This window comes from Archocentrus centrarchus, chromosome 21 (assembly GCF_007364275.1).
Source record: "Archocentrus centrarchus isolate MPI-CPG fArcCen1 chromosome 21, fArcCen1, whole genome shotgun sequence".
NCBI lineage: Eukaryota > Metazoa > Chordata > Actinopteri > Cichliformes > Cichlidae > Archocentrus > Archocentrus centrarchus.
Genome location: NC_044366.1, coordinates 9,030,484 through 9,055,749, shown reverse-complemented (window position 1 = coordinate 9,055,749; position 25,266 = coordinate 9,030,484). Strand labels below are relative to the sequence as shown.

The 25,266-nt window shown below is 40.5% G+C and overlaps 1 protein-coding gene across 1 annotated transcript in view; it reads left to right on the top strand.

The window, feature by feature from the left end:
* The window catches only part of LOC115800293 (neuropilin-2-like), a gene marked incomplete at its 3' end in the record, with an annotated part of 56,580 nt that extends 31,321 nt beyond the window's left edge, over positions 1 to 25,259 (top strand). Inside the window, 7 exon segments of the mRNA XM_030757549.1 lie at positions 840 to 1,021; positions 8,548 to 8,775; positions 10,902 to 11,057; positions 11,157 to 11,326; positions 15,286 to 15,441; positions 25,171 to 25,216; positions 25,219 to 25,259. Coding sequence (XP_030613409.1) covers positions 840 to 1,021; positions 8,548 to 8,775; positions 10,902 to 11,057; positions 11,157 to 11,326; positions 15,286 to 15,441; positions 25,171 to 25,216; positions 25,219 to 25,259 — 979 coding nt within the window.
* Positions 25,260 to 25,266: the final 7 nt, after the last annotated feature.

Sequence of the window (25,266 nt, the reverse complement as noted above, 5' to 3'; positions counted from 1 at the left end):
AGCTTGTGATTTATGGGAAATGGCTCAATCATTGTTCAACTGACATTTTTTTTTGTTTCCATTTTCTTTCTTTTTTGTGTGTGTTGCATTCTGTTGCTTTGAAAGTCATCAAATTTGTAAATGTATTATGTGAAAGTGGGAATCCGTTTGTGGGACTTTCTAAACTGCAGTATGTGTGTGACATCACTGTGTACTTATGCAAAGTAAAAGAGAGCTTATTATATTACTCATACTTTCCTTTTGTTTTTATTTCAATGTCGTTATAGTCCCCAAAATGGGGTTTCGTAGACCACAAAGTATGTAATCAGTCGGTTATGGCGCAGTTATGGAATTCTAAAAAGGTTTCTTTTCCTATTTTGCTTTATGCAGGTGGTTCTTTTCATCTTACATCATATGTGAACTGCCAGCTTCTTCTGCTGTATTTATTCGAATCGTAATGACACCCATGCCTCTGCTGATAGTAACTGTGCTTTCAGAAGTCCCTCTAGCCCCTTATAGATGCAAACAATCTGCTCATTGCTTCCTTTTTATAACCAAATCCAATGTGATGCCTGCCAAATAAAAAAGAAAGGGGAAAAAAAGACTAATAAAAGCAGCGTGTAGGGAATTTAACAATTTTCTCTTCATGTAATTGAAGCATAATTTCCTCTCCTGTACTAAACACCTTATCAGTACACTAATTTAATGTCTTCAGATGATTAAGTAGGTGCACAGATATTATAGACTGAAAATTGATACATGAATGCTTCTTTGTACCAGCTACACATCTCTGGATTGCAACTAAAATGGCATTGAAATTCAGTCCAGGTATTTAGTGAGATGTGTTTATTTTTTTGCAGGTATGACTATGTAGAGATCCATGATGGGAACTCAGAGTCAGCTGACCTACTTGGGAAGCACTGCAGTAACATCGCCCCCGCACCGATCATATCGTCAGGTCCTGCACTCCACATCAAGTTTGTGTCAGACTATGCCCACCAGGGGGCAGGGTTCTCGCTTCGCTATGAAATCTTCAAAACAGGTAAATGCAGCTGTTTCACTTACATTTCACAAAACTGCTTTTTTTTTTTTATTCCACCAGCAAAATATGAGTCCGATTCATACCAAATTTGCCCAAAAGATGGCCAGTGACCCCTAGATGACTGTATGAAATTTTTTTTTTTTTGCGATAGTTGGGTCAAGGTCAGAGGTCAGGTTTTTCAGAAAAACTTGTGAACGCGATAACTTTGAACAGATTTCAAATTCACACCATAGCTGCATCTACAAAAAAATCTTGGACAAGTTTGAATCCTGGCGACCTTGACCTCAAGGTTAAGGTCAAAGGAAAATTATGGGCATGTGCAATAGGACCTATGTGTTACCTTGGTGACTCAGTATTTGGAGAGTGACGGAAGGGTTTGTTGTGCCCAGCACCACTTGTTTTTTTTTTTTTTTTTAAATTAATGATGAAACAGTGACACTTTTTTTTGTATTGAACACTTCATTTCTAGTGTTCCAAATAGAGTTGATATGGTGCAGGGTTTAGCACTTTCAGGCTTTCTGTGTGGAGTTTCTGTTTGCCTTTCTACTCAGTTGAGCAGTCAAAGCACTTTGTACTGTATCAGGGCACCTCAGGGTTCAATATCTTGTGGAAGGATCCTTCAGCATGCAGGCTGGAGGAGAGAGGGTGCCACAGACCTTCTGATTGGTAGAAGACCAGCTCTGTCACTTGAACCACAGCCGCCTGCCATACATGTCAGATTGACTGGTGGTTCTAATTTGACCACAGGTGGGGATACCTGCCTTTGCTTATCCCTGTAATGCCAAGTGTATCTTATTTGATCCATGAGTTTTTGAGATCTCGACATCATAAGTTTGATTTTTTTTCCCCCAAAAAACCTAAATAATTTGGACAATACATTTTGAAGCAGAAAATTGCAGAAAAGCATATATATACAAACTGATATTAAATTTATTTCTTTTTTAAATTTATGAGAAGGCTCTATAAACACTCCAGTTTCAAAAAAATTATAATTTTCTGGCAATTACTTTATGATTCAGGGTTGAGAGATTTATATTGCTGCCTCTCGCCCTATGCTGGCTGGGACAGGCTACAGACCAGGTGACACGGATTGCAGACTCAAACTTTATAAACTCTAATGACATTATTAAATTCGAATTTAAACTGCCAGGAAACCCCTGTATGACACTATTGTACGCTTGAAAAAGCCCTCTTCGTCTGTACCCATAAAGTCTATCCAGCACTCCCAAAAAGGACATTATCACTGTAAATGACCCGCACACATGGGCAGCCTTAACAGTGAGTGAAGAGGATTTTATAAGAATTGCACCCATGAATAGGCTATTAGTAACTGTATTACAAGCTAGTAGAGGATTGAACATGCTTCATTAGGCGACCAAGCCTCGTTTATCTCCCTAGTGTCAATGGAGACAGAGAGAAAACGACAAGAGACACAGCCGAGGACCCTCGAGAGCTCTTTAGTCTGTCCAGGCAAGACATCTCCTCCCTTCATGGCATTTTGTGTGTGTGTATAAGTGTGTGTATCCGACATGGCTCCCCTTCACGCTGCTACGGGTCAGGCAAAGCGAGACCAATTGAGATCAAGGGCAAGTGAGACAGGGAGGCGCGTAGCGTCGGCCCCATGGCCATCTTGTCCCGTTCCCCCTGAAAGCATTCCACACATGCCTGCTTAATTGAGTCCTGAGCCCTGTTCCCCTGAGACACACAAACACACACGCACACACACAAAGGGCTGAGGTTACTAACACAACACGTGTGCTTGTTGGTGTTTCTCACTTGCTGGCACTCACGTTTTGGGAGTTCTTTTTCCCTCTGTGTGTGTGTGTGTGTGTGTGTGTGTGTGTGTGTGTGTGTGTGTGTGTGTGTGTGTGTGTGTGTGTGTGTGTGTGAGACTTTTACACATGACAGAGTCCACCTGATGAACAAGGGTGTCAGTGTTCACACCCAAGCACCCCAGGGAGAGCCACAGAAAAAGAGAAAGGAAGATTTGTGAATCAATTACTTTAAATTCAGCATAATGTTCACTGCTTGATTTTTCTTCCTTGTGTGTAAACATACTTTGTTCCTTTTTTGATCTTAATACACTTCCACACCACAATTCCAAAACATTACTGGGATTTATTTGGTAAAATGTACATGATGTGTGACTTGGGCAACTATTAAAAGCATTCTTTGTTGATCACATTTGTGAGTTTGTACCTGGTTTTGAAATGATGTTGCATGCTTCTGCATACAGTCCTACTGAGATTACAACACAAAAAAATTCCTTGTTCAGATATTTTTTCCATAACCACAATCACACGCATTATTATGTACTTAAAGGGTCAAGTATTAAATTTTATTTCAGATATAAGCAATGCTTTTAATTGGTAGCTATTAATATACAACCTATTTAAAGAAAATCCTGCTCCTATGAATATCCCCCGCAGGAGATTTCTTAGTTTGTCTGTACTTATGTGTGTGTGTATTCTGTGTCCAGCCTTTTCTGGCAGTAATGATGGAGCCATTTGGAAAATTCAAGCTGTTGTCATACGGGTAACAAGATCTTGTTATCCTGGAAGGTGCAACTGAGCGTCTGGTTGTGTGGATGACTAGATTTTGTGTGTGAGTGTGTGCTAGACAATCTGTATACCCTCATGGAGAACCATCTAAATTTATATCTGTATTTGGCACCTGCACATTCTGTTCTGTTCAATGAAAAAGGAAGATGAAAAAGCTTCTCTTCTCCTCTTTTCCTGTATTTTCATGGCCTCCACTTACTAGCAAATATAGACTCACTACTAGGCACAAAATATGCAGAAAAAAAACAAGGGCAGAAGCACTTGTTGTGAAGAGGTTTAAGGCACAAGTATACACATTGTCTTCTTTTTTAGCACACATTTCACAACCTAAAAAAAGCATTAATCACAGCCCTACCTCTTTTAAACCTTTCCAAAATTTGAATCTATCACTTTTTTTTCCTTTGATGCAATTCACCCATTCACTTGTCTGATGTTTTTCTTTCACTTATTCAACATTTTATTTGACATCTTTTGTCCTGTTTTGCAGTAACCATTGTTGCAATGGGACACTGTTTACTAGCCTGATAGCATTTTCTTGGAAGAGGAAGGCTTGATTTCTTGGGAGCATTTAGTTAAATATTAAATTAAAGTGAATCGTCCCATTTTTGAAAGTGGTTTGTATCTAAACCTCACACTAGAAGTCTTTGTTATAAGAAAGTTCAATGATTCAGTCTGTTTCACTGCCCTGTGTTATTGGGTTGTTAGCATCAATAATGATTTTGCTGTTCTCCTTTCAATGCCTTAATTCACTTGGCTGAACATTTAGGGGCAGTCTCTGTCACAAACCTTTCGTGTTACTGCGATGTGTTGTGGAGTAAGGAGAAGGTTCGCATTTGTGTGCAAGCATTTTGATGGAGAATAAAAGCACATGCAACACATTCATGCTGCATGTACGCCAGGAGCAGACATCAACTTCATCAAGCAACTTAAATGCCAAAACAAATAGACACACTACTGTTGTTATTGTTTACAGCCCTGTTACTATGGAGATTGTAGTAAAATTCTAGCCAATAGAAACACAGCCGCGAATATGTGACAACCAATCAAATTTCACTGTCTAGGCAGGGTGCCCCCAGCTGTTATTGTGACCCAGAACTCACCAGACACACACACACACACATATATGAATTCACTGATGCAGGCTGAAGGGTTACTTACAAATGCAGGGCAGCTTGCATGTCTGCATAGAAACGTTAATTCAGACACGCACACGCAGACTACTTATCTTTGTCGCTCAAGAGGACATTGCATTAATTAATTGTGTACTCACCCTGGCCTGAACCTCAACCCCTGACCTTTACCTACACCAGGCCAAAAGCCAAAAAATCACATATTAACACTTAATTTAAAATGTTGCCTCGTGAGCACCAGTTTTTGACCGTAATGGGAAGTGAGTACAACTGAGCAAAACAATTTCTATGAGTAATATAAGCACACCCACACCTTCCCACATGTGCACACATGCTCAAACACCTCTATATGTGCACTGGGCGTGTAATGTGGAAGCTATCGTGACAATCCTTCCGATTACTGCTGTTGTTTACTTTCTACCTAATGCCTTTAGGCACTTCCTCTCTGCCTCGGTCCGGCTACCCATTGAGTCAGTTCATTAGACAGTTAAGCCAATCATATTGCTCCCTCTTCCCGCCCCTGACTTTCTTTGAGGAAAGTGGATCCAGATCTGACCTAGTAACAAGGAAAAAGTGCTCCAAGGTTGAAGTAATGCAACAAATAGGAGAACTGATCAACAAACTTACAGTCAATTAGGAATGTTTCATTTATCTTTAGGGTTTCAGCCCCAGAATATCTGCAGATGCAAGTTTGTCTACATGTCGACATGAGAAATTTCAAATATTCCCCTACATTACATCACTAAAGTAATAATTAATGTTTTGAACTTTTAGTAAACTGTTGGATTGCTATAGGGGTGACAGTTAGGTTTTATGTCAGCTGTAATTTGTTTCAAGAGTGAGTTTATTAAGAGAACTCCCCAGTCTGATTCATCGACAGAGGCTGAAATGTAATGTCAGAGGAGTTTCAGCACCACAAGTCTCCAACTTAAACAACACTAAGGTGGAATCCAAACACATATGGAAAAGCAAGGCTGCGGTTTTGCTGGAGCTGTTAAACTGTGTGTGGTCGCTGACAGTATGTGCCCTTCAGTGTGTATGCTACAGTAAATCTACTGTGCTTGTGTGTGTGTGTGTGTGTGTGTGTGTGTGTGTTAGAGATTGATGAAAGGACAGCCCAACAGCCTAGTTGCTTGAAAAATGGGTTGAATAAAAATAGATGTCTATATGTCAGCTTCACATAAACAAATGTGTGAATTTTTATTGGAATTATGTTTTATACTCACAATTTAGATAAATAAAAGTGTTTACAAAATTTTAAGGTACACATTGAAAAACCTAGTCCTGCCTCCCAGAGCCCTGTGAGCCTTACGCACCATCACCAGATCTACCCAGCAACACACACACACATACACGCTCATGCAAAAACACACAGGCATGCTAACCACAATTCTGCAACCCTTACAAGTTAAACATGTGTTTCTTTCACACTTATCCAGTTCAAACAGATGGTAAATAAGGAGAACGGAAAAGGAAATCAGACAAGGTGGATGCAGAAAGGGAGATGGGGCAGACTGGAGGAAGACAGGAGAAAGGAGGGCATAAGTGTTTTTGCAGTGTCCATGAACATGAAGTAATGAGAGGGGAATAAAATCGCTGCCGGCAGAAAACTGGTCAGGCGTTTATTCTACACATGCACATGCACTCACACTAATAGTCACACGGGCCCACGCTATTCAGTGATGGACTCTGCAGGGGGGCCAGACGCAAAGAGAGAGAGAGACAGTGTTTGTCTCTGGGTGAGCATGTGTTTGCTTGCATCTGAGGTCACTGCATGAGGAAAAAGGTCACAATAACAAAAAACATTAAACTAGGAAGTGGAACAGAAAAAACTGGGATATATTGATACGGACCATCTTTATCACGTTAAAAATAGATGAAATGGTGGAAAATGAATGATCACAGAAACAAAGGAGGCATTCATGCAGATTAGTAAACAAAGCAGAATGAAGGGAAAGTGCAAAGAGACACATTCGTTAATGTGATTATACTTTAGTTTATCGGAGCTGACATAATTCCATCGCGTCATGACCGATTTAAGTATTAATTGAAATTCCACAGTCAAAAAAAAAAAACAAAAACAAAAAAAGCAGCAAGTAGGAGACAAAACCATCAGTTTCAAGACAGTGTTATACTTTGTGCATTCACAAATATGTAAAGCTATGATTAGTGATCATTTTTATCACGCGGACTGTGCTGTAAGGGTACCAGCTATAAATGCATTAGAGCAACTAAACATATGTGGTGTCTGAAACTGTTCATGTGCGTGTCATCAAGGCTGTGTAATCTCAGCTTTAAATCTAGGGAGGGCTGTTGATTATGAACAGCAGAAACATATGGTTAAAATGTCTTCTCATCTCCAGTCATACTGAAAGTAAACAATCAAATTTCTTTAAGTTTGGTGCTTTACTCTGCGAATTACACTCACTTGTAACTGCAGTTATACATTAGTGTCTGCGCCAGCTCCGTTTATCCATGGTGCTTTACTGAATTCAGAAGCATTTTTGCAGCTCAAAATATGCCATCAATTTAGTTATGCATGTAAGTCAGAATGAAACAGACTTAAAGCTCCAAAAGCCCTTTGGGTTGCTGTTAAAAGCGTAAAACACAAGCTGTTTGCACTAAAAAATTCAGCTGAAATATGTCTACTGTACAAGTTGTTAGAAACACACATAACTGCGCTTAAAAACATGCGTGTTTAAGTTCATTTTTCATGCCACGAAGCACACTCTTTTAATGTGTTCTAACTTCTCTTCATTAACTCATGAGAGACATGGGTTACCCTAAGAGGCTTAGACAGTGTTTGGTCTTATGGCTGGGTGGGCTGGAATAATGGTCCAGTTGGTGCAGCCGCATTCACTCCAAAATGTGTCTGTGTGTGTGTGTGTGTGTGTGTGTGTGTGTGTGTGTGTGTGTGTGTGTGTGTGTGTGTGTGTGTGTTAGAGAGGGTATTAGAGCAGTGTCACAGCATGTTTATGCGTGTGTGACCGTGTGCGTGTATTATGATGTCTAAAGCTCCTCTTAACTGCTAGACCACCCATCCATGATACTGTCAACAGACTGTCTCCCTTGCTCCTTGCTACTCTGTTTCTCTCATACCATCTTCAGCTCACTTATGTTGCTAATTTTTCTTAAAGATTACAGTGGGCTGTCCCTGCTTTTTCCCAGGAACTGTTAGCAATAAAAATCTGGCTTAAGTACACTTAAAACATGGGCTGCTCCCTTTCTCTCTGGACACCGAAACTTGGCATTCAGTGCAGTATATTAGTTTCATTTTTTGTGTTCTTACACAATGTGGAAAGGTCGGGGATTTGCCACTTTAAAAACCCACTTTTCTTTAAACTTGAAAATATTGAATATGTTATCTTTTCTTACTCTCCCTCCATGTCCTCTTTGAAAGTCTCAGGATGTGTGTCTCTCCATAAGATTGGCTTTTACGTGAAACTCGTGCTACTTGAGCACACAAATGAACCCTAATCATAGACTTTCATTTTTCAGATATTCCCGGTGAAACATTAACTGCACTGAACATATATTATGTGAAGTTGTTGTCTAAATAAAATGGAGGCAGCAGAGCTGATAGTCAAAAAACACAGAAACATGTACTGAGTACAGTTTAAAGCACTCGGCTCTAAAAACAGCACCACTGGGTGTCTGCCCAGAATAATAGCATTAGTTTGAAGTATAATGAGGGTCTACATCCTTCTCTAAACAATTCTTGTTCCAACCTTTTTCCAGTTAATGAGTTAAACCAACATTTAACTGCTATTAACATAAATTTTTGATTAGTATACAGTTTCTTAAAATATGTCTTGTTTCTCTGTCTTTAACCCAGGTTCAGACTGTTCCCGTAACTTTACCAGTCCTTCGGGTCTCATTGAGTCCCCGGGTTTTCCTGACAAATACCCCCACAACCTGGAGTGCGCCTTCATCATCATTGTCCCACCTAGGATGGATGTCACCCTCACCTTCCTCACCTTTGACCTGGAGAATGATCCCCTGCCAGGTGGAGATGGAGACTGCAAGTACGACTGGCTGGAAGTATGGGACGGGCTCCCAGGAGGTACAGCATTTATACTTTGGATCATGTAATCACTATATTACTGTTGCGGCTATTGCAATGATCCAGATGGAGATGTCAAACAATATTTCAGCCCTGTCATGAGTCAGTACAGAGAGCAAAGTGAGTAATATATGTACTCTTGCCCTGCCTACATCATTATTGACTGAGGTGGAGTAGCAACTATTTTAGAAGCTATGCGTTGGTCGATGAAAGCTAAGCTCACAGGCAGGAAGCTGGCACCTACTAGTAACTTTTTCAAGGGGAAAGTAAAATAGGAGCTGCTGAGCAAAGGGAGTAAAAGAAGGAGGTGAGAGGAGGAACAGTGGAGGGTAGGATATTTCTGGTCCAACTTCTACAAAAACTGGAAGAGTTTAGAACTCCAAGGAACACAACCTTTGGACTGAGTTTCAAGCAATGGAAGCAGTAGAAAGAAATAGAAGAGCAGTGGAAGGGCAAAGAAAAGTCATCCACTGCTGGGAAGAATAAAGGAATGACAGAAGACCTCTGGTGTATCTTCAAGATAAAGACTGGGAGAAAAAAGAAATGGGATTTTAAGGGAGGTCAGAAACCGGGGCTGGAAAGAAGTGAAATGCTATGTCTTGGATATATATGCATATATATGTCTTTAAAAAATAAACATTTGAAGAACTATGCCATTTTATTTTAGATTTTGAAATTTTGTTTTAAAATTTGTCCTTTTTGGACAATTTCACTAAAAATATAATAAATAAATAAATAAATATTATAAAGCCCTTAGAAAACATTTTCTTTTCAACAGTTTGAAAAGAAAGACAACACATCATGCTTTCCTTTCTATGACCTTTACTGTAAATATGAATTTAGCCTTAGGTGCAGCAGAAAGACAGAGACAGAGAGGGGCTCAGAGAGAAGAGAATGAAAGACCTCTGCTTTGAGTGATGGAGGGAGGCGACAGGAAAGACAGCGAGATGAAAGCAAAGAGTGAAATGAGGAGGGAGCGGGTTTGAAAGGGGAGGAAATTTACCGGGTGAGGGTCAAAGGTGAAGGACTTTTAGTTTCACCCTTTGCAGGAATAAAAAAAATCCTTAACAGGTAGAGTTAACAGGAAAAAGGCAAGCGGAAAAGAGAGGGTTTTTTTTTTTTTTTTAACAGTTAAAGGTTAAAGGAGTGGGAAGAAGGGTGGAGATGTTGAGAGACAGCAAGTTGGCATAAAAATCAATTTATTCAAATGGAAAGAAAAGAGAACAAGATGATAAACATGCAGAGAACTCAGTTTTCACTTGATTAGGCACAGATTTTCTAAAAACTAATCGCAGCCATCCAAAGGGGAAGTCACCCCACAGTCCACAAGGTAAAGAAGATGGGAGCTCTATAGCAAATATTGTGTAAAATCTTAAAAAATATGCACATTTGTCTGTCCCTTCTCTTTTTTCTTGCCTTCTTTTCCCGTTTTCCTTTTCCTCACCACAATCAAGAAAAGAGTTATTACCATTATTTGCTCAAGAGCCCTATTTCAAATATCCACCCATTCCAAAAGGGAAGGGAAAAAAATCAATAGCACTGATCGATTGCTAGCTATTTTCTCTCCTCCTCCACAGGCCTTCTCATGTGTATATCTGTGTGTGTAAAAGAACAGCAGGCAGTAGCAGGATGATTCAACTATTTGTGCTCACCCTCCTTACCACACACACACACACACACACACACACACACCCTCGGGCTTTAAATCACACTCATCTGTTTGTGTTGACATATACAAGTTGTGGTATTAGAGAAAAAGACAGTAGAGGAATCACTTAGGTCCTTGCACATTCACGCACATATATATACAGTACATATATGTGTGTGTGTGTATAAATATGCAGATAGATGAAAGGAAGGGAGTTGATGACATGAGGAGGTGGAGTGATGAGCAGATTTCAGTGGACGGTGTTTCAGTGCAAGTCATAAAGGATATAAATAAACAACTGTGAGGGTTAAAAGATGAAGGGGTTCACAAAGAAATGTAAGATTAATCCTGACACCTGGATGAGTGCGATCTTGTGTGATTGACACAGCGTATTCCTTCATGAGTTAAAAAACAAACAAATAAATGATGACATAAATCAGACTGCTGACTGATCCAATAACTCCTGTTTGATCGACAGTGGGCCCTCTGATTGGTCGATACTGTGGGACGAGGGTACCGCCTGAGATCCAGTCATCCACTGGGATTCTCTCTCTGTCCTTCCACACTGACATGGCTGTGGCTAAAGATGGCTTCTCAGCTCGATACAACATGACGCACAAGGAAGTCAGTGAAAGTAAGTTTGAGTCGATAGTGTGTTTTCTTTTAAAATAATAAAAAAAAAAAAAAACATGAATATTGGTCAACATTTGCTCCGCCTGTTCTCCTCATCCAGCCTTCCACTGTAGTAACGCATTTGGAATGGAGTCAGGAAAGATCACAGATGACCAGATCACAGCATCATCAACTTTCTTTGATGAACGCTGGATGCCGCGACAGGCCCGACTCAATTACAACGACAATGCATGGACGCCTGGGGAGGACAGCAACAAAGAGTACATCCAGGTACGAGTTTGTCTCCAGCAGCCGTTTAGAAACCTTAAACTGGGGTGTAAACAAAGTCGGGTTAGAGAAACGATTCCTCAAACTTTCATTACAGTTAAAGTTGTTCTAGAAAGCTTATTTTTCTGACATTTGAGTGTTTTATTTTCAGACTATGGTGCAAATTCAGGAACCATAATCCTTAAACACAGAAGTTTACTCTGCCTAAACTAAAAACAGATTGCACTCCCATTTTAGCACCATATTTTTCCCCGTGTTGACATATCACACATAATAACTCTACCACAGATATATTTGTCAGTGCATATGGGAGAGCAAGTGAGAGAGAGCGAGTGGGAGGTGTAGTGCTATCAAGGTTTAGCAGCTAGATGCCGGGGTGAGGCATTGTTTCCTGTGTTCTATCACAGTGCCAACTTTGTGCCATCCCTGAGCTTGAGTTATGAGGCTGTCTGGGTGAAATAGGAAGGGAAGGCGAGGTTGACTCACCCCCTAAGACAGGCAAAACTCAGATGGGTCAGAGAGGTGCTTTTCAGTCAGACACCTTTTGTAAACAACAGATTACCTTGTGTGTTGTCACCTACTGATAGCCTCACAAAGCCAGCCCACAGCTTTAGCTTTGCTCTTTGCAAAGGCCCAATAATCTTTAGAGGGGATTTGTTTTGTTTCAGCCGTGTTTTGTAATAGATGATTTAGCCTTTAATGTAACTAACTAGTAAACACAGCACCTTTATTGGGATTTCTTGCTGATCTTTAAAAGCAAAAAAAAAAAAACATTTATTAAAACATTGGCAAATATCCTATCTCATAAATAACTCACCAGCATATTAAAAACAACTCAGCTTTTAAAGCCAGATTTGAAAGCCAGCAAGTCTGGTTAAGTTCTATAATATCCGCATATTCATATGCAAATGTATCAAGGCGGGGAACAAAAGATTTTTGTACCGGAAGCTTTCTATTGATCAGTCTGACATTAGATGTATACAGTCTGTGTGAAGAGCAGGCAGAACAGCAAGCCTTGCTCCTGATATGGCTGCTTCAGCAGACTAGTGAGTTTCTAGATTGATTATCACTTAAACCTTTTTGACCTATGACCCCTAAAGCATTGCCTATTGAACCTTCTTTATAGGTTGCATTTGTCAGCTAGTTAGGATCAGTTCAAGCATAGATTGACCACTGTTTGCAGAGTTTTTGCGTTTATTTTATAGTATCCAGTTTCTGTTTTCTAACCCCCCCAAAAAATATGAATAATGTGACATTTACACTTTCCTTTCCTTTCCTTACTTATTTTATCTTTATCTTAGAACCCTTTTGGAAGATGCTGCACACCAAATTAGAAACACTGACCTTAACTTGTTTTCATAGTTTTTTGATGAGCCTGGCTGCCAGCTGCAAGGCTTAATTTATTCTCAGTTTTCCTAATTTTACTATACAGTCACAGTACAATAAGATTTTAGCTTTGCAATGAGACCCTCAATCTTTGGTCTCATTTGACAGTTAGCAATACCAGTAACTTAGACATTTATGCAAATGATAAAGCGTTACATTTTTTTTTTTTTAAAGGAAAAAAAAATGCAACTGTCTTTATTGATGGGCAGGAGAGATTAAAAATAACTGTCTTGTTGTATCACAGCTGTTCTCTTACAAACACATGTCTCCTTTATGTTAGCTGGACCAATGTCACAATCACAGATAGTCACAGACATGTGGATTAGAAGCAGAAGTTCAGACATTCACTGCAGCCGGTCTCTGGCTCATAAAAACACAGGAAGGGATTGTGGCCAAGAGGCAATACATGATACCTCCTACAGTTGAAACCTCACACCCTCAAGCCCGCTCTCAAAAGTAGCTGACAGAAAACTTTGTTTAAAACACATCATTTGAGACTGAAAGGAATTCATTTCCATATTTTTCATCTTTTTCCTCTGACATTCAGACTGCCTGTATAATCTCATGGAGAGACCCTCGATTTTTTTTTTTTTTTTTTTTGAGGATGCATCAGATCTTTGCATTCATTTGGTTGTAAAAAGTGTCTACCTCACTTATGTTCCGTTTCTGTCTCTCTGGCCGGCGGTGTGTGTGGTTGGTTCGTTTTGTTCCACAGAGGCTCTCAGCTGTTCCTCTGCATTAACACCTAGCACAGAGCAATGCCCCTGCATGTGTGTGCATGCTTGTGTGTGCATGCATGCATGTGTGTGTTTGTGTGTGTGTGTGTTTGTGTGTGTGTGTGTGTGTGTGTGTGTGTGTGTGTGTGTGTGCGTGCGTGCATGTGTGTACACGTTCCACTGCCTCTGCCTTGATGAGCAGCTGTTATAAATGCCAACATGCGTCTCCTTCTTGTGTCGTGCACCCTGTGGTGGCTTTTAACTTAGTGTTTATGTGCGCAGGGGTGTGTTTCCAGCTCAAGCATGCTTTACCATGTTGACTCAAGAGCCACGTGTGTGGTCTAAATCTAGGATACCTGTTCTATTCTATTCTAGTCTATTCGATTCTATTCTATTCTGGCCAGGCTCAGTGAGATGTGGTGCAGATTGATGATGCGAGCGCTGGTGGCTCCGTTATTCTAACAGCTCTGTGATTGATGAGGGACCTTCCATGGGAAGTCTCACTTAGCCTTTCTCCTGCTCTCTCCCTCCCTCTCGATTTCTTTCTTTCTTTTTCTCCCTCTTTCTCCCATACTCCTCACCCCTCCTTCTCCTCTCATCTGTTCCTCTCCTGTGTTCCGTATTATCGATTAGTTGTCTTGGTGGATCTCTGTCTTGCCCTACTGGTGCAGGGGTGTGTGTGTGTGTGGGTGTGTATGTGTGTGTGGTGTGTGTGTGTGGGTGTGGGTGTGTATCTGTGCGCACGCGCCTGTGTGTGTTTGGTGGAAGTAATCTAAAACACCTGTCTCTCTGACAGATAACAAACGCAGCATTTTACCTCCCCTGGTGTTTTGTACTATACCTCAGTGGGACATACAGCACACACTCACACAGCAAACACACACAACAAGTTCTGATTAATCTTCCGGTTTCAACGGCTCCAGCGGAGGAGAGCAAATCTTATGACCTGCAGTCGAACCTTTCTCATCTTCTCCTCTGCATTCGGATGTCTTAAAAATGTGAAATACTTTGGTTAAAGAACTGCAGGTGTGCAGCTATATTCCTGGCAATGAACTGCTCTAATTCTCAACAAATTATACTTAGTGACAAAGTACTCCAGTTTCTCAGTGATGCATATTAATATATTTTACTTCAGGTATTTGCAGATCGGCAGTGTTTATCATAGATGTGCAATCATTCATTACCCGTGTTAAAGTGTCTTTCTAAACACTAGATTATTATTGTTTTGTTAGACTCCTTTACATAAAAATGTTTTGTTACTTTACGTTGCTATTTAAATAGCTTCATTGCTCTACTATGTCTACTTATTTTGGGCACTGTGGAGCAAATGTGTATCTACTTGAGGGACCTTGAAATTACGGCATTTGAAGCTCACATCCTGCACAGTGCTTCCCATGTATAATGCAACACAGCGAGCAGCATGCCAGCCACGTAGTGTAGCATCCACAATCAGGATGGGGAGGTGATTATAGCTATTGTATGGGAGGAAATTAAAATGAGCCCCAGGTCATTACTATCGATCTGCCATGAGAGAAGTGCAGAGTGGAAAGAAACAGAGAGAAGTAGATGAGGAGGGGAGGAAAAGCGAGTGTTGAATGTGGGAGATGGATGCAGATAACTCCAGGTGTATATTTGTGTGATTATATTTGTCTGTCTTCAACTGCTGTTATACTTAAAGGATTTCCAGACATTTTTCTCATGACTAGAATATTTTAGATCACTGATAGCATTAGAATTAAATTATGGATATTCATTTCAATACATTAGTCTGAGAGGATTTCTGTTTTATTTTACTTTAATTTAATTTACTTCTAATTTTATTATTAAGTAAAACTTAAAAACTTTTCTCTCCTGTAACAGGTGGACCTCCATACTTTGAAGGTGCTTACGGGCATTGCCACGCAGGGTGCCATTTCAAAGGAAACTCAGAAGAATTACTTTGTTACCTCCTTCAAACTAGAGGTCAGCACGAATGGAGAAGACTGGATGATCTACAGACATGGCAAAAACCATAAGGTGGGTTTAAACACACGTGGCAGGAGCTGCTAACCAGCGTGGGGCTGGGTTCCACAGGCATTCTCGTGGAAGAGGTGGACAGAAATATGAGATGGATTATATGCAGCAAGAGTTGACCTCAACCCCCAAATTTAACTGGTGTCTGCAATTACAGCCTTTCCACTGCCACTCAGTTGGCTTCATTTAAGGGTTTATGACCAAGCCAGAACCAGCACAAGTCTCCAAGCTCTCAGTGATATCTGACATCATTGTATAGAGCTACAGCTACATTCTGCTTTTGCCATCCCATCTGGTTTCTTTTAGTTTCTGGTCTAAGCTCTGCCTAATGTTGACCTGATTGGGGCAGGTTTCCAAGCTGTTTTTCTCACAGGCGTTAAGGCATGATATGTCATCAGTAAGTATGCTGCAGTCTGGGGAGCCAGGTAGAAATAAAGCAGACAGTATTAAGAGTCTTAATAGTTGAAAGTGCAATTAAAGTGAAAGAGCATTCCAGTGGTTTTGGCTGTTTTTTCCATCGGAGGCGTTCTCCCCCTGGCAGTGGTCACACATGTTTGTCCTGCGGTCTAACGCCATGTCTGACTTTGTGCTATAAACCTTAATTCCTTCATGAACAATAATGCGTGCACGCAGTCACATATGGATGCGTTTTGCTATGAGAGGGAAACAGGAGCTCCAGTCTAACCATGTGTAATTCCTTTGTGGAGATCCCATAAGACTTACAGAAAAAAGTTAACTCCCATAGAAGTGATGGTTGGATAAAACAGCACAGAAATAAAAGCAAGGGATGAAGGATGATAGCGGAAATTAGTTTTTTTTTTCAGTTATATTTAGAACATATTAAGTTTGGTCAACCTTTATTTTTATGGGAAAACACTAATATCTTTGGCCATTTGTTTTGAGCAGTGTGCAGGACTAAAGTTGCAGTAATAAATTGCATGTTTTACAGGAAAAAGAAGCATATGGAAATTTGGACTGAAATAGTATAGTAAGTACAAATATGATGTCAAAATTGATGGTCTCATTAACTATCCACAAATATCTAGATGCAATCATTTGACTTGTTTTGGTTAACATTAGCACTACATATGCAGGAGTTTTTGTGGACCCTGTAACCCTCCACCACAGCTTACCAAAAATGCAGTTCACTCTTTCTCCAAGCCCACCAGCGCTGGAAAATAAAAGAATGACTCACTGTAATTTTCACCAGTGAATGTTTACCCAGGGACTGCAGAAACAAGCATGATAGGGCAAAGAGCAGAGAGAGGGAGGGAGACAGCAGAACTGTGCAATTTTTACCAAATCAAATTTTTAATGCTTCAGGGTTTCAATACATTTACACAACTTTATGTACAGATGATCCTAAATTACATAGTTATAACTCAATTGCAAATCTTCATCTCCACTGGCGTTCAGAAAATCTACTGAATAATGAGCCATTTTATTGTCCATGCAGACACATAGCAACTACAGCCCAGTTTCACAGTGACATCAGGCAACGAGACAATAAAAATCCAATATGCAAAACAGATTAATGTGTCGAAGGTAGTTGCTGGTGTCATGCATAATCCTGCTTGTTTCTGCCATAACCCTGGAAAGCTGTTTTGAACTGAATACCAAGGGAGACATTGAGTTGTACGTGTGTGTGTGTGTGTGTGTGTGTGTGTGTTACTCTGAGTGCTGCTGATTTATTGCAGCCCCCTCCCCCTCAAACACACACACACACACACCACACACACACACACACACACACACACACACACACACCACACACACACCACACACACACACACACACACACTCAAACCAACTGGTAGGGTCTTTCTAGCTGTTTGGCTCCCTGGTGCGCCAGTCTGTGCTGTAATCTGATGGTTCAGCTCAGTGTTGTCAGGCACCTCTTTAATCCACTACTACAGTATATCATTGTCTTGATGGTATAATACGGATATTAACTAGATATATACTGTACGTATATTGTATATGTGTATACAGGTTGGTCTTTATGTTATGGTGCTTTGTCTGGGCGATGAAAGAGGCAGAGTGAAGTTAGATCAGACAAAAAGGTGGTGTGGATGATAGTTATTTATCCGATGATGAAACGATGGTGTCAGCATCTTGTCCTCTCTCAGCTGAAACACCTCAGATGGCCAGTCAGCACTGGCCTTGCCCTGCTCACTGTCTCTGTCGTCTTTCACAGTGTTGTTGTGAGTGTGTGTTTTTACGTTAGAAAGATATAAATCACTCCACAGCAGTGGCCAAGACCTTTTTGGCAGTGGGTTTTATACTGTCGTTTGTAAATTGCTGCGTCTGCATTAACAGGATAATTCAAGGAAATTGTTTTTCATAATTGAAAGCAGATCCTGGATCACTTGATGCAGTGGATCACTGTCTAAGCATGTGCATTTTCTCTCTTTTTTCTCATAGAAGCTTTAAATCAACATTGCTAAGTTATTAATTTTGAAAAGTTGTAGCTTTTTACTGATGCAGGAAATAAACAGAAGTGCCCTGACTGTACACCTATCCATCCGTCTCTCCTTCTTGACATTTTCATTCACTTGCCTCTTCGCTAGTTCTCTCAGAAACTCTTCATCCATCAATTGCTCCCTCGATATCTACTCATTCTCTCTCTTCACATCTTCTCTCACCCTCTCCTTCCACTCATACACTCTTTCCTCTCTCACAACACTCCATCATTTGCTCTTCCTCCTCCTTACGTCTCTGAGAAAGTCATCAGGAAATACACCAGCACGTTTGTGCTGCTTAAACAAATGACTTTTGTGCTTGGCAGCAGCAGTGCTTCAGTTTGTGTGTTAATCTGGAAGAATTATTGAGTTAGTGTTTTATGAGCAAACGGCATTAAAGGAGGACAAAATAAATAATGGAAGCCACATGGATTGTTTGCTCTTGCAAAAATACCATGCCCAAAATAATTATGCATATACATAAGAGCAAAAACACATCCAAACATAGCACATGCAGGCACGTGAGTAGATGTATATTTAAAATCCTCCTTCTTTTTATATGTTATGCTTGTCTTATATGAGTAGCTCTTAATTAAGCAGGCACTGCATGCACACACACAAATATCTACACACACACTCTGGTTTTAAACATCTGGGAGCCTGCCCGCAAGGATGGTGCTGCTGTCACACAGCATCATGATGATTTGTGTGATCTGTAATGTTTTGATAATGTCATTAAAGGCCTGTCATGAACCAGATGGCGCATATGGAATACATGTTAACTTGGAGAAAACTTTTTAGACACAAAGAGAGTAAAATTCAGACCTAATTTGTTCCTATTTGTACTTACAGATACTACCAGAGAAAAAGGGTGAATGACAGAGACAGATGGGAAAAGTATAAAACATTCACACAAACTCACATGAATGTTTCTGTATTTTTCTCCTTCTGTCTTTATTTTGAAGACGTGATTTTCATCAAGGAGTCAATGTCAGTTCATTTGACTGCTCGTGTGAATTTGAATTAAGAAAGAAATTTGTATCCATATAACATTTTGTATGCCAAGTTGTGCATATGTCAAGTAAAGCAGAAATTTTCTGCAACCCAAGACCTCAGGTTGAGAAATAATCTAGTCTCAGTTGCAGTTTTTATCTTTAGGAGCATGAAAACATCTGTATATAGCTACATTTAAGCTTGACGTGGTACAAGTGTCATTACGTAGCCCTCCTGAATTGCTGTAGGCAGACCTGTCTGTGGCCATTACAGCACTGGACCTCAGCCAATACCAAAACCTCCTATTCCCACTTTAATCTGTGGGAGGGAGGATGGATGGAGAGAGAGGGATGGAGGATGGAGACGTGGGTGGAATGAGAGGGAGAGAGAGGGATCGTGATGGGAGGAAAGTGTAGAAAACTTGAAAAAAATTAGCAAAGAAAGTAATGGATCACAGCAAAAGGTTGCGTAGTCAACCACTGGACTGATAGAGAGAGGAGAGACTGAGCAGAAGGAGGAAGAGAGGTGGAAACTAGAGGGAGAAATGCAAGGTTCATAGGGGAACAAGTGAGTGAAGGAAAGAGGCAGGCGGGGGGAAAGAAGTGTTCATAGGGGAATCATGGCGCAAAAGAAATAGGGATAGATGGATGAAGCAGGAAAGGGGGAATAATGAGAATAGCAGACAAGGGTGTTGACCACAAATCCCTCTGGATAGTTCAGGGGTCTCAGCAACACAGCCTGGAAGGATGTCAGGAGAGGGAAAGAAAATAAAGCGACCCGAGTAGAAGGAGGAAGGCTGTGAGGTGAGGGAAAAGCAGAAGGGAGGGCTGGGTCAAAGGAGAGCAGGAGAAAAGAGTTTGTGACAAATGAAGAAAGAAAAGCTCAGAGAAAAAGCGAGTAAAGGGACAACGGGGGATATTTTGAAGGTGCCATGTGTCGTTGGTCTGTGAGATTTGTGTATTGTTCTGTCACACACCCACATACATACACACTTGGATTCAGCTGTCAAAGGCAGGTTGCCTCCCTGAAGTCTGTGTGTGTGTGTGTGTGTGTGTGTGTGTGTGTGTGTGTGTGTGTGTGTGTGTGTGTGTGTGTGTGTGTGTGTATTTGGCCTTCTTTGATGGAATGAGAGGAGATGGAGGTGTTTTATTATTTTATAACTCAATGCATGCACATACACACAAAACACACTGAGCACGGACATTTGAATAATTCAGCACGTCTGCGCTGGCCCTCTCTGGCTGACTGACTGTGGCCTTGCAGGCTTATGACATGGCAACATGCACACACACACACACACACACCTGTTCTTTACTTTCCCGTGAGGTGTGCACAGTCGTTTGTCAGTTGCTTTTTCTGTAGTTATTCACTAGATCTGATTTGTTGCCTTTTCCCTGCAAACCAGAATCAACTACCCAGAACTCTATTGTTATTCAGCAGAGCAGGTGTGTGTAAATGAAGGTAAGAATAGTATTCACTTCATGTCTGCCACCTTGAGCTTCACTGAGAAATAAAAGTAGCATTTGAACTTTCTTATATTATTTGGTTAAGAACATTTCTGCTTGATATTGTAGATCTGTGTGTGTGTGTGTGTGTTTGTGTGTGTGTGTGTGTGTGTGTGTAAAAGAGAGAGATGTAGACAGACAAAGGAGGTGTATAGGTAAGCATCTGTTCACCCTACACCTTCCTGGTGTCAGCTTCCCTTGTCTTCTTACATTGGTGGGAACATCAGACCATTAACAAATGCAGACAGACTCTCTCACACACACACAAACACACACTTAATAACCTGAGCTGGGTTGCAGGTGTAGTCCATTAGCTGATTGTTATTGAAGCCTTTTAGACTGAGACTGTTAACAGTGAATTTAGCAGTTTTAAGACCTCAGGGATGCTGCATATCCCCTTACACCTCCTCTCTGTGGATTCTCACTGCAGAGCCACAACCTGGGAGTTGTTACGGGAATAAGAATATATTTGTTTGTAAGTGTGCACAAACCCCTGGTTGTGTCTTGTCATCTTTGTGATGTTTCATTCTTAAGTGTCTCTCCTCTTGAATTTACTTTATTGTGATACTGATGTGTACTATTGATCTGTCTTGTAGTTTATAGCACTTCACGAAGGACAGACAGCATTCCACAAAATTAAAAGTTCAAACAGGTTGGCTTTAACTTCATGGAGGCGTGTCACAGTTTAACATATAAAACAAACTGCACGCCCAACATGGCAGTGTAAAATAATGATATGTAGAAAAATATATTAAAATTTTATCAAGCAGGTCAGCTTATAAATATTTATAAGCAATTTCTTAACAGGGGAGGCATGAAGGTTAGCATTGTCGCCTGACAGAAGAATGCTCTGAGAGCGAGCCATTTGGATGGCTTGGACCTTTCTGCATGGTGTTTGCAAGTTCCCCCTGTGCCTGAGCGGGTTAGCTCCAGGTGCTCTGGCTTCCTCCCACATGACAAAGGATTGCATGAATCTGAATTGACCCTAGATTTGGATACAAGTGTGAATGGTTGTCTCTCTCTATGTCTTACCCCTGTGAAAGACTGGCAATTATACCCCGTGTCTTGCCCAGTATCAGCTAGGATAGCCTCCAGCTCCCCCATGACCCTACGTGGTATAGATAATTTAAAAATCTATTGAATATCATGACAGTCCTGATAAAGATAATCAATAGATATCGGTAGCGAGCCCTGACAATGATCATGTTTTCAGTCTGCTACTGAATAGATCATAAAACAACAGTAGCTCAGTGGCACATCAAGCTGCAGCTTGAGTTGCATCACTGATGACCCTGAACAAAGTTGGTAATTGAAAAAACTAAAAGACACCAAGTTCATGTCAAAGGCCAGCATGTGTGTACAGCTCTCTGGAGCCTGCTACGCTCTCTCATACACACACAAACACTTTTGTTTTTCTTTTTGCAAATGTTAAACTGCAAAAAGCTGGAGGTTAGACTTTCACACAAACATACACATGCACAGAAAGAGTCATAAAGTATCCACATACACATAAAGTATGTGTGTGTGTGTGTGTATGTGTGTGTGTGTGTGTGACTGTGTGTGCACAAAAAATGTTGCCGTGGACACCAAGGGAAATCAGAAAGCACCCGCCAGCCCCCAGCTCCTAAGAGTGAGACTTCATAATTACACTTTTACACACCGACACACACTGAAAAACACACACACATATACACACTTGTAATTACAGTCTGCTACCACAATCCCATTAAGTCTTTGGGGCCTGTAGGCATTTTTCCATCATTTAACAGGTCACAGTTTCTAGTATGAATGCTTTTGTGAGGGCATGAGTACACAGGGGGCAACTTTGTGTTGTACACCCATTGGGTCACAGGTTCAATTCCCAGCTGGCCTAGTGGCCTGCTTCGGTTCTTTTCCAAGTCAGAAACTCCTTTCAACCATATTTTGTCATCCCTGACGGGTCCTGCTGTTTAATGGATTGAAGACAGGAAGAAAAAGTGATTTTGTGCACACACGCACGCACGCACGCACGCACGCACGCACGCACGCACGCACGCACGCACACACACACACACACACACACACACACACACACACACACCTAAAACAAGGCAAACATCTATAAATGCGTAGCCAAGCAAGTAATTGCAAGGCCTTTGGCTCTGTTGAACAAGGCTTACTGCTCTCTGTAATAAACACACTATGATGTGTTTTCAACACTAATATAACATAATAGAAAGAGTGTTAGACAAACAGAGGGAAAACCAGCTTATTTCCCTGTGTAATGAAACAACAGCATGGATTATTTTCCTTAAATTTACAGTGGTTTATCATCAGTGAGGGAGGAGATAGAGATGTTGAAGAGAGAGGGAGATGATAGGGAGAAGAGCAGAAACCCTGCTGTGCTGTCCTGCTGAGAGACCAACGGAGATGGCTGTTGTAGAGCGAGACACAACACTGTCAGATAGACAGAGATATAAAGTCGTGATGTCAAGAGACAAAAAAAGAGTGCTTCTAGCCATGCACACTTGCATTTGGTTTCCTTTTTATCTGAATTTGGGTGTTTTCAGAGGAAATCATATTATGCAGTGTGAAGTGTAGGAGCTCAGAGGGCACTGTGTAAGGATGGAGACACATTATATGCATGTGTGGGGGGGGGGGCAGTTGTGTCTGGAAGCAGTGTATTAGTGAATGTGCGTGTGTGTTTGTCACTGAGGGGTGGTGGAGGGTGTTTTTTTCTTTGCACTCTGCGTAAAGGGATTAGAGATGTTTTCTCTTGTGCGTGGTGCCGTGTGTGTATGGTTGAGTCAAGAAACATGAGAAGAGGATGGCTCTCCCACATACTTATGTCCTTGATTATTGCACACTGCATGCTCTCAGACTGTGTGTGTGAGTATGTAAGTAAACCTTTGCACCCCTTCCTTCCCTGGTGAATGGACACTTTATTAATTTTGTGCATTTTATTAATCACTGAGAGGAGAAACATTAATCTGTTGCCATTTTATCTCATATTAAGTTATGTTATGTCTTAAAATAATAACTGGATTGAGTCATGTTAGCCCCATTTTCCTGTTTACTTTAACTCCACTTTCATACTTAACTTAAATATTATTGTCATCATGCTGCAGTTAAAAAGAAACTAAATTACTGTATTCCCCCAAATAGTGAAGTTGTTCTTTAAGGGTCATAATTTTACAATCTTCAATTTAGTGAAAAAGAATGTACAAACTCTTCACTTCTAAGAGTTTACATATCAGTACACAATAAACAATCATTTGGTCCTCAGCAGGTCTTAAAATTAGATAAATAAGATCAGAAAAACAGTAACACACAACATAATTACAGCGTGTTATTATTTATCTAATAAAAACTAACCCCAAAAAAGAGAAAGGAACTACAGTTATGGTCAAGCATCTGTAAGTGAATGAAATGACAATCATTTCACTATATTTCACCCATGTGCCATTAATTAACAGTTTTTGATTTTTGTTTTGCTATTCAAGCTGCATTTAAATTAATGCAGTTTTGTCTTTAGAACACCCGGACATTCAATATTTGTGCACATATGTTTTAAACCCCTTCAAATTCAGGTAAAAAATATTCAGTGCTACACATTGTTTTTGAATAGAGCACACTGCGTGGTTATGTTTAGGAGTTACATTAGACACTAAAGACTGTGTTCACGGTCTATGTTAGCATGCTAACGACTGCTAAGCAGCACCAAGAACATAACTGAATGTACCAAATTTGAAGGTTGATCCTACTGTCCAGAATTTGTTGAAAAACATCAGCAAAAGGCACAAATTTGAACCTCATTGTTGCGTAAGAAAAGTTGAATCACCAATTTCTTATGGAAATTCATGCATTAGCTCTGGACCAAAATGATGAACAGACAATATGATGGACTGATGAGCTCCATTAGCGTGGCTAAAAGCTCAACATAATTATGAGGCTTAAAATCACTATCCTTGTCTTTTTCCACAAAAATTCTTACTGAAGAAGACATTTGTTCATGTGTATACTGTGGAAAACTCTTGAGCCACCCTTCATTTCTTTATATTCTGCTAGAAAAATCAATTTATTGAAACATGTGCAAACATACATGGAAATACAGTATATGAGGCAAAACCAGAATTTGTACAATTCTAAGTAGTCTTCAGGAATAGTTTTCCAGGTTTCTATACGGACATTCAAAGTTGCTGCTCAGACACTTTCCACATGGAATTTCATGGTGAATCAAACTCTGATGGTAATTTTCTGCATTCATCACTCCATGAATTTTAGACAAGATCTCCAGTATCTCTGGCTGAATTGCAGCCCAAAACCATGACAAAGGTTCCATGTTTTACAGATGGCTGTAGATACTCACTGTTGTACCTCTCTCCCAACCTCCTCTCTACATACTGACAAAGATTTGAACCAAAAATTTCAAATGTGGATTCATCACTCCATTAGACCTGTTGCCACTGATTTTCAGTCCAGTTCTTGCGTAATTTGGCATACGTGTACCAGAAACATAACCTCCGTCCATCTGCATTATCAGTGAGTGAGGTAATTAACAAGAAAGTCTGGCTCCTTGGAAGCAGAATATAATGAATGAGGGGTTGCTCGAGACTTTTGCACAGTGATGTATATAGTATATAGAAAGCCAAACAAATGATAATGCCTAATGACTCAACAATATCAGACTGTATCCATTATCCTTATTGAGTTCCTATGTTGCAGCTCATTTTCCTCCTACTCTTCCTTGGCAGAATGAAAATGTACTATTAAATGTTCCTTTCTGTCTGCAGGTTTTCCACGCCAATGCTGACGCCACAGAGGTGGTTCTCAATCGAATCCCGCAGCCGTCCTGGCCCGCTTTGTACGAATTAGACCTCAGACATGGG